Source organism: Oryzias melastigma, unplaced genomic scaffold (genome assembly GCF_002922805.2).
Source record: "Oryzias melastigma strain HK-1 unplaced genomic scaffold, ASM292280v2 sc00458, whole genome shotgun sequence".
Lineage (NCBI taxonomy): Eukaryota > Metazoa > Chordata > Actinopteri > Beloniformes > Adrianichthyidae > Oryzias > Oryzias melastigma.
This window is the reverse complement of record NW_023417053.1, coordinates 9879-20476: the sequence shown is the minus strand read 5'-3', so window position 1 is coordinate 20476 and position 10598 is coordinate 9879. Positions and strand designations below refer to the sequence as shown.

At 45.0% G+C, this 10598-nt stretch overlaps 1 protein-coding gene across 1 annotated transcript in view; it reads left to right on the top strand.

Moving 5' to 3' along the window:
• The first annotated feature begins 1813 nt into the window (after nucleotides 1–1813).
• Nucleotides 1814–10598, top strand: part of LOC112140699 (sodium-coupled monocarboxylate transporter 1-like) — a 14234-nt gene continuing 5449 nt past the window's right edge. Inside the window, exons 1-2 of the mRNA XM_024263713.2 lie at nucleotides 1814–2112; nucleotides 9386–9505. Of these exons, the coding sequence (XP_024119481.1) occupies nucleotides 1885–2112; nucleotides 9386–9505 (348 nt within the window). The 5' untranslated portion in view covers nucleotides 1814–1884. The remainder of the gene's footprint in view (nucleotides 2113–9385; nucleotides 9506–10598) is intronic.

The window sequence follows — 10598 nt, the reverse complement described above, 5'->3', positions numbered from 1 at the left end:
AAGGTAAAGGAGGGGAGTTTAGAGAAAATAAGATAGTAACAGAGGGTAGTCACAACATAAAACAACCAGGTATAAATAGCAATCTGGAATGGGCGGGGCCTGTCAACACACTCAGTAGTTACTGTTGACTAAGATAGTCTTCAAATTTAAACTAGTCAAAGTGTACTCAATACAACTGCAGTTAACACACACACTAATGCATATAAACCCACACATGTAAAGCCTTCCATTCTGTCACACAGACTGTTAGTGCTAAGGTGAGCTGACACCTGTGCTCAGGTGAGTCTTTATGTTTTGCTGATGTGGATGATGATGGAATGCACACAGAGGGAGAGCGCCTGGCCGTCCCCACACCAAGATCTCCTGTCGAAGCAGCAGGAGCAAGCGGGATCCCTCTACACGGTCCGGTACCAGGGCCACGGAAAGAACCAGAGCACCCTGGACCGCTGCAGAGGACCCCCTTGCCAGAGAGTGGTAAGGCTCTCCCAGCGCCAGGAGGGCCAGAATGAGACCCCACGCCCAGAGAGCCCCCCAAACCCAGAAGAGCAGCCCACCACCACCCGGCAGTACTGAGCATCCTCCCGCCCCACCCCAGGTAAGAACCGGAGCCTCCCAAGTTCGACCCACCCCCGCTGCAGGAGGTCCAGGGGGTAGTGAGGCAGGGGGCACACACCCTCACCCAGGAGAGGGAGATCAAACAGAAGCGGGGGCCCCGGAGGAGTGATGTAAACAAGACCTGAACAGACACACCCACTGAAGGAATTCTGGAGAGGTCCAGTTCCCGAGAGCAAGGACCAGAACCCACACCACCAAGACCCGGAGACCCCCAGGCTCCGATGTAGATTGATCCCCTGCTCTAGATCTTAAATCTCGGGGATCCCACTCCCTGTGTGGAGAGGAGACCGCCGGGCCCAGGAGACCGGCACCCAAGAGACTAGACCACCAGGCCGAGGGCTTAAACTCATTTTGAGGTTAATTTTCTTCTGTTGCCAAAAGTTGACAAAAGTTGCGTCTGTATCTTTACTGCTGATTAAAAGCCTGTTTATGAACACTGACTGTTTTTACCTTAGTGGTACATCTCTGATCTCTGGGCTTTTTTAAAATATGCAAATAAGGACAAACAACACTGACAATTTCTAGAAAATACAAAGTAGGTTATAGAGTTTGGAATTTGACAAACACATGTATATACTTATTAGATTTCAAATTAAACTTTATAGAAAAAAAAACAATTTTCATGCTTCATGCTCTAAGCAGCTTAAAGAGCTTTACAATTACAATCCATCTGAAGGTACATTTAGGTTAAACATTTAAAAATTTAAATGTAAATTACACAGTTTTAATGTCAAGTTGCATAAAAATGTACACTGAAGAGTAAAATAAAATGTGTATTTTGAGTACAAAATAACTTGTTTTGTCTCATAATTTTTGCAGTTTTTAAGTAAACTAAGTCTACAATTAATTACAAAAAAAGTTTTTTAATCCCTTTTTGTATATCAAACAGCTGAATTCATGTTAATTGTATTGTTCTATTCCAATTTATAGTATGAGTCTGATGTTGAAAATAGTTAATTTAAATGTTTTTGCTCTCATTCTAAAGGGTCACAATAAAATACAAATTCTGACAAAACAAATTGTTTTTTTTTTCAATGTTTTCACACATTTTTACATATAAAAAGTGTCCAACTGGTTAATTATCACCCAAGCAGCGTTTGTAAACTGAATTTCGATTCCTATGCATGTTCAATCTGGAATGGTGCCAGACAAGCAGTAGATGAACAGAGTGTTCCTGCAGTGTGAAGAGGACGGCCCACTATCAAGGACTCCTCAGCTTCAACTCAACAGAATTTTCTGGAAGAAGAGTCAGAGAAACTGGGACTGAGGATGTCAGCTGTGGGGGCAAACTCTTTCGGAGTAACAAATTATGTGGTGTTTGCTCTCATGTTGGGGGTGTCTGCCTGCATTGGGGTGTACTTTGCCTGGGTGGACAGGAGGAAGAACAGTTCAGGAGACTTTCTGACTGCGGGTCGTACACTGACAGCCTTGCCCGTGTCCATGTCTCTGACTGCCAGCGCCATGTCAGCTATAACAGTGCTGTCTAACCCTGCAGAGGTAAGGTGATGGGTACTCGAACCTTTGCAGTTTGTTTGAAGAATTTTTCATTTGGACATTTTTTTTTTCATCATCAGAACAAAGTAGAGTCAAACATAATCCTTTTAAAATGTTTATATTTATTAGGTTTTTCTTCTGAAATTGGTACCATATTTTAGTTTACCATCAAAATCCTGGCTAATAAAAAGATGAGCAGCAGTTGTTTATTGTCCCGCAAGAATTTTGACCCAAATGTGTCAGCAAAACGTTATCTACAGATTATAAAGGGTCAATGTTTCATGTATTTCCATAAAAAGAATGTAAAATAGCATAAAACATAAAATATTGGTACCTTTCAGGTGGATATTGTTAATCTAACTTCCATTCTTTTTACTGAAACCATAATATTTTGTAAAACTTTACATTTGTACCAAATCAATCTTTAGTTACAAAACACTGAATGTCTTGGGGAACAAATGTAAAAACCAAAAGCAAACAAAGACCTTAACATTCATTTTAAAAAGGAAAAAAATATTTTGGTCACATTTTAATCAACACAACCTCTGTTATTTAGCACTAACTTTATTTAGTCATTTTTCCCTGTTGTATTCACACACATAAAACCATGCAGAAACAGAAAATTCCATCTGGAAAAATTAAGATTCATTGTGGCTAGGACATGCCAGAAATGTTTAACAAACATAAATCACAGTTTTAGTTGTAATTTTATAAAAACAACAAGAATAAAATTTGTCAACAAACTAATCAACATATTTTTAAATGAAAATACAAACAAAACTAGAAAAGTTGCATTACCTGCAATAATGCATGTGTGAATGCATCTGCTGAATGTTGTCGCTGAATATGCTGCAAACATTTACTGAAGATGCTGTAAGGACTTACTGTAATTGCTGAAGGAATTGCTGAAAGTAGCTTAACAAATAATTAGCCTTAAAAACCGGAGAAAGTGTCAAATTAGCCAAAAAAGATAAAATTATGCTAATATGTTAGCAAAACTCAAAGTTAACTTAAAAAACGTAGTTAGTTATAATGTTCTCAACATCCTGAACGGTTTGATACCCATATTGCATGGGTTTGATTTCGCACAAAAAGTTGTAAGAATTTTGTGGAAAAAACAGACAATTCGTGTAAATTTGTGAACACAACCGTGTAAAAGCTTAAAATTGCTTAAATTTAACAATGTCTAGTAAAAGCATGAATTTCCTGAAAATGCTGGATGTGTAAAATTGCATAAAATGTCGAATTTGCTTAAAATTTGCTAAATTGTGTAAAATTGTGTAGTAGTGTAAAGTTGTGTTAAATTTGTGTTACTTGTGTAATTGTAAGAATGTGTAGTAAAAGCATGAATTTCCTGAAGATGCTGGATGTGTAAAATTGCATAAAATGCTGAATTTGCTTAAAATTTGCACAAATTTGTGTAAAATTGTGTAAAGTTGTGTTGAATTGTGTAATTTTGTGTAACTTGCATGAATTTTAACAATGCTGGAAGTACAAGCATGAATTTCTGGACATGCTGAATGTTTTAAATTGCATAAAGTGTGTAATTTGCAGGAATTTGTATAAAATACTATTAGTTATAATGGGGCTGATTAAAAACGCACAAATTGTGTAACTACGCAAAAACTGTAAAGTGCACAACTACTAATAATACAAGCAGTAATGTCTTTAACGAGCTGAATGTTTTGATACCAAGATTGTGTAATTCGCATAAAGTGTGCTTGAGTTTTTACGTGTCAAAAAACGTTAGGAAGAAAACGTAAATGAAGAATCTCAATCTGGATTCTGGCCTGGAATTGTGTGAATGCATCTAATGCATTCACACAATTCCAGGCCAGATTCCTTTGGGCAACATATATGATCCATTTTCGTTGATAGAGGAAATTCACAGACCTCATTGCTCCATGATGAGATCTTACATATGTGGCTTCAGTATGGCTTCAGATATAGACTGCTCACAAAAGTTATAGGATAACTTTTTTATTGGGCCTGGCATGAATTGAATTAAACCTGTCTGATAATTTTCTGGTTGGTTAAGCAGCTGAGGGCCTCGTTAATCAATTTCAGCTGTATTGGTGTTCATGGAATTAACAACAGGTGCACTTCAGTGGCAACAATTAGAAAACCCTCCAAACAGGACTGGTGTTACATGTGGAGGTCATTTCAAGTTTCTCCCTCTTGATCTTTTTTGGCTGGTTTTCCACTCGTGCTGATTTTGGCTTGATAATTATCTCTACTGGCAGTATGAGGAGATTCCTTAACCCTACAGAAGTTGCACAGGTTGTCCAACTTCTCCAGGATGGCACATCCACACGTGCTGCAGCAAGAAGGTTTAATGTGTCTCCCAGCACAATCTCCAGAACATGGAGGAGATTTCAGGAGACTGCTGGTTATTCTGGGAGAGCTGGACAGGGCCGTAGAAGGTCCTCAACCCCTCAGCAGGACTGATACCTGCTCCTTTGTGCAGGGAGGAACAGGCTGAGCACTGCTCGTGCCCTACAGAATGACCTCCAGAGGGCCACTGGTGTGAATGTCTCTACCCAAACAATCAGGAACAGACTTCATGAAGGTGGCCTGAGGGCCCCACGTCCTGTAGTGGGCCCTGTGCTCACTGCCCAGCACCATGGAGCTCCACTGGCATTTGCTCAAGAACACCAGAATTGGCAAGTCCACCACTGGCGCCCTGTACTTTTCACAGACGAGAGCAGGTTCACCCTGAGCACCTGTGATAGACGTGAAAGAGTTTGGAGAAGACAAGGAGAACGTCATGCTGCCTGCAACGTGGTTCAACATGACAGGTTTGGTGGTGGGTCAGTGATGGTCTGGGGAGGCATACCCATGGAGGGACGCACAGACCTCTACTGCCTAGGAAATGGTGCTCTGACTGCCATAAGGTATCCAGATGAAATCCTTGAACCCATTGTCAGACCCTACGCTGGTGCAGTAGGTCCTGGTTTCCTCCTAATGCACGACGATGCTCGGCCTCACGAGGCAAGAGTCTGCAGGCAGTACCTGGAGGATGAAGGAATTGAAACAATTGAATGGCCTTCACGATCCCATGACTTAACCCAATAGAACATCTCTGGGACACTATGTTTGAGTCCATTAGGCGCCGCCAGATTGCTCCTTAGACTGTACAACAGCTCAGGGATGCCCTCACACAGATCTGGGATGAAATGCCATAAGACACCATCCGTCGTCTCGTTAAGAGCATGCCGCCACGTTGTCAAGCATGCATACAAACTCGTGGGGGCCACATAAGATACTGAAAAGCATTTGGGGTTGCAGAAAATAAGTTTTGGAAAAAATGGAGTAGCCTGCCCCCTCCTTGAATCGCCACCTTAATGTTGTGTAGGGGTTTGAGTGCTTGAGTGATCTCAGGAGCTATGCTGTCGGGGGCTTCTGCCCCTGGTAGGGTCTCCCATGGCAGACAGGTCCTGAGTGACAAGCCAGACTAAAAGCGGTTCAGAACCCCTTTATGAGTGACAGCAGGAGAGATTCAGCTACGTCGCCTGGATTGGCATCACCGGGGCCCCACCCTGGAACCAGGCCTGGGGTTGGGGCTTCTCCCACGGGCCCCCGTCGGGTCCAACCCGAAGGAGCGACGTGGGATCACTCCCCAGTGGGCCCACCGCCTGCAGGGGAGCTCTGAAGGGCCCGGTGCATTGTGGTTTGGGTGGCAGTTGAAGGCAAGTGCCTCTGCGGCCCAAACCCCGGTCATGGAATTTGGCTTTTGGGACATGGAATAGCACCTCTCTGGGAGGGAATTAGCCTGAGCTTGTGCGAGAGGTTGAGAGATACCGGCTAGATATAGTTGGGCTCACCTCCATGCACAGCCTGGGCTCTGAAGCTCAGTCCCTCGAGAGAGGCTCGACTCTCTACCACTCTGGAGTTGCCCATGGTGAGAGGCGGCGGGCTGGGGTGGGCTTACTCGTGAGCCCCCAGCTCAGCCGCCAAGTGCTGGAGTTCACACCGGTGGATGTGAGGGTCGCGTCCCTTCGCCTTCAGGTGGGGGACAGGTCTCCGACTGTGGTTTTGGCTTACGGGCCAAACAGCAGTTCGAAGTACCCGGCCTTCTTGGTGTCTCTTGGAGGGGTACTGGAAAGTGCCACAACGGGAGACTCCGTCGTCCTCCTGAGAGACTTCAATGCCCACGTGGGTAATGACAGTGGCACCTGGAGGGGCGTGATTGGTAGGAATGGCTTCTGACCTGAACTTGAGAGGTGTTTTGTTGTTGGACTTATGTGCACATCATAGTTTGTCCATAACAAACACCATGTTCGAACACAAAGGTGTCCATCAGTACACCTGGCATCAGGACACTCTAGCTAGGAGATCGATGATCGACTTTGTAGTCGTTTCAGGTGATCTCCGGCCGTGTGTTTTGAACACTCGGGTAAAGAGAGGGGCAGAGCTGTGCACTGATCACTACCTGGTGGTGAGTTGGATTTGCTGGCGGAAGAGGATGCCGGAAAGACTCGGCAGACCTAAACGTACAGTGAGGGTCTGCTGGGAACGTCTGGCTGAGCCCTCCGTCAGGGAGGTCTTTAGCTCCCACATCCGGGAAAACTTCAAGCAGGTACCGAGGGAGGTTGGTGACATTGAGTCCAGGTGGACTATGTTCTCCACCTCTACTGTCTCTGCTGCTTTCCGGAGCTGCGGTCGCAAGGTCTCTGGTGCCTGTCGTGGCGGCAACCCCCGAACCCGGTGGTGGACACCAGAAGTAAGGGATGCCGTCAAGCTGAAGAAGTGATGAGGCAAAAACTCGGTCCTGGGAGGAGTTTGGTGAGGCCATGGAGAAGGACTATCGGTTGGCCTCAAAGAGATTCTGGCAAGTGCCTCAGGAGGGGAAAGCACTTTTCTGCAGGCACCGTTTTCAGTGCAGGTGGGGATCTGTTGACCTCAACTGGGGACATTGTCAGGCGGTGGAAGGAATACTTTGAGGATCTCCTCAACCCTGCTGACACGCCTTCCGTTGAGGAAGCAGAGGCTGAGGACACTGGGGTGAAACTGTCCATCACCCAAGCTGAGGTCACTGAGGCAGTCAAAGAGCCAGGGGTGGATGAGGTTCGCCCTGAGTACCTCAAGTACCTGGATGTTGTGGGAGTGTCTTGGTTGAAACGTCTCTGCAGCATTGCGTGGCAGACAGGAACCGTACCTCTGGACTGGCAGACTGGGGTGGTGGTTCCCCTTTTCAAGAAGGGGGACCGGAGGGTGTGTTCCAACTACCAGGGAATCACACTCCTCAGCCTTTCTGGGAAAGTCTATGCCAGGGTACTGGAGAGGAGAGTCCGTCCGAAAGTCGAACCTCAGATCCAAGAACAACAGTGCGGTTTCCGTCCTGGTCGTGGAACAGTGGACCAGCTCTACATCCTCTTCAGAGGGTTCGTGGGAGTTCGCTCATCCAGTCCATATGAGTTTTGTGGATTTGGAGAAGGCGTTCGATCACGTTTCCCATGGTGTCCTGTGGAGGGTGCTCTGGGAGTATTGGGTCCGGGGATCCTTTCTGAGGGCTGTCCGGTCTCTGTATGACCGGAGCAGGAGCTTGGTTCGCATGGCCGGCAGTAAGTCAGACCTGATCCCGGTCCATGTTGGACTCTGGCAGGGCTGCCTTTTATCACCTGTTCTGTTCATAGTTTTTATGGATAGAATGCCCTTTATCACCTGTCCTGCTCATAGTTTTTATGGACAGAATTTCTAGGCGCAGCCAGGGGCCGGAGGGGATCTGGCTTGGGGACCACAGGATATCTTCTCTGCTCTTTCCAGATGATGTTGTTCCGTTGGCTCCATCAAGCCAGGACCTCCAGCATGTATTGGAGCGGTTTGCAGCCGAGTGTGAAGCGGCTGGGATGAGGGTCAGCACCACTAAGTCTGAGGCCATGGTTCTCGACCGGAGAAAGGTAGTTTGCTCTCTCTCGGTGGGTGGAGTGCTCCTGCCTCAGGTGAGATCGGAGCATGAGATCGACAGGCGGATTGAAGTTGCATCCGCTATTATGCGGTCGCTGTACCGGTCTGTTTTGGTGAAAAGAGAGCTGAGCCAGAAAGCAAAGCTCTCAATTTACCGGTCGATCTTCGTTCCATTACTCACCTATGGTCATGAGCTCTGGTGACCGAAAGAACGAGATCCCGACTACAAGCGGCTGAAATTAGTTTTCTCCGGAGAGTGGCTGGGCGCTCCCTTACACATAGGGTGAGGAGCTCGGTCACCCGGAGAGAGCTCGGAGTAGAGCCGATGCTCCTCCGCATCGAGAGGAGCCAGTTTAGGTGGCTCGGGCATCTGATCCGGATGCCTCCTGGATACCTCCCTGGAGAGGTGTTCCGGGCATGTTCCACTGGGCGGAGGCCCTGGGGAAGACCCAGGACACGCTGGAGAGACTATGTTTCTTGGCTGGCCCGGGAACGCCTCGGGGTCCCCCCAGAAGAGCTGGAGGAAGTGGCCGGGGAGAGGGAAGTCTGGGCATCTTTGCTTAGACTGCTGCCCCCGCAACCCGGTCCCGGATGAAGCGGAAAAAGATAGATGGATGGACTGGCCTGCCACATCTTCATTGCACTCTGATTTTATGGTGTCTACACAATTGAGCCCTCTGTAGGCTGAAAACTTTTATTTCCATTAAAAGACTTGGCATCCTTTTGTTCCTAAGAGACTGCCCTGTCGTTATTTGTATAGATATCCAACTTCATATTTAGATCTGATGTATTTAATGTTTCTTTAAAGTGCTCCTTTAATTTTTGTGAGCATTATATATATATATATATATATATATATATATATATATATATATATATATATATATATATATATATATATATATATAGTCAAAATAAACATCGTGAAATGTTTGTATTGATTTGATTTTCTTTTTGTGAAATCAGTGACGTCATATCTGGAGTTTAGAAAAACAAAGGGAAGTTGTGAAAATCGTGTCTGAATTACCTTTAAAATCCAGCACACTATAGTTGCTGGATAGTCCCGCACTATATAGTTTTTCAGTAGTTTGGGGTTGGGGAGATTCGGACACAACCAATGACTAATTAACAGTTGTTTGAATGAATTTCCCTCCGTGTGACTAATATAGTAACTTAAGGTACCTACAATCTTTATTTCTCTATTGAAATCGACAGGATTTTGGCTTGTTGGAACCAGGAGGTACTTCCGTTTTGGAAATTTAGAAGAATGGGCCACTCAGTCCAGATATCTATAAACAAACAATGATAGAGCTTTATAATTCTGTTCTTATTATCGTTTATTAATACTGATTGATGATGTCATTTGTAGGTATATCGCTATGGAGCCATTTTTGGACTGTTTTGCATCGCCTATTTTCTGGCAGCAATCATAACGTCTGAGATTTTCCTCCCCGTCTTATACAGGCTGGGATTTACTAGCACTTATGAGGTGAGTATTTTATTGTTTTGAGAATGTAATTATCCATATTTAGTAGGGCTGCCACGATTATTCGACTAATCGAAGACTATTCGACTATTAAAATAGTCGACGAAAAATTTGGTCGTCGAAGCGTCGCTTTTTGTTTGTTTTTTTCCCTTGTTTTGATCTTAAAACTACTGTTCGCGCATTCTAATGTCGGGTCTCCCGTTCTCTTTGTCACACATGCGCAGTGGTGCTAATCTGGTCAGCATAGTGATTCAACAGGAAGTTCTCTGTAGGCTCATAACAACACGCTAGCTCGAAGATGTGGGAAACATAAAGAAAATAAAAGAGGAAAAAGTGTCAAATGTAATTTCTGCACGACAGAACTTGTGTTCCATGAGAGCACGATGGCAATAAATGATCACCTGAAGATGAAGCATGTTGTGAGTTTGATCACGATGAACAGAGAGCTTCGTCTAGCTAAGCTAATATCGGCGCTAACACAGCTAGGGCTGCTGCGGCTGTCATTACTGCGCTGTTTGGAGATGAACCAGAAGATCTGCAGCAGATCCGTGTCTACGGCGCTTCTGTCTGCATAGTGAGCGTTTGATAATCTGCGCTCTTCTAACCAAACGCCGCGAGGACGGCGCGTATAATGAGTTTACACTGGAAATGAACCACTCGTCCAAGGCTTAATTTATATTCCGCGCCGGGATCACGTCGTCCGGTTCGAAGAGCGGATTATGAAGCATTCACCGCGCAGACAGAGAGGCTGTGTGTCGGTACGGATCTGCAGCAGAGTTATGGAACGATTTAAAACTACGAGTCCCAGAAGTGAAGGAGCTCACCTAAAAGTCCAGAGCTAAGTTTACAAGTGTAGCTTCACATTATCTGCATTAAGCTAAAAGTAAATGTAACTTAAAGTCACAAAACGACAACAAACAGCAAAACAACCACAACATTAAAGAAGTAACACAGATTTATGGGTTCTCCCCCAAACTGAAAATATGAAGTATTGGTCTGTGCATGTGCAGTGGATGTAGTGAAAGAATGAAAGTACTGATGTACATTCTAACATCCCCTGCTTTTCTCCCTTTTTAAAAAATATAATTTTCCCCCT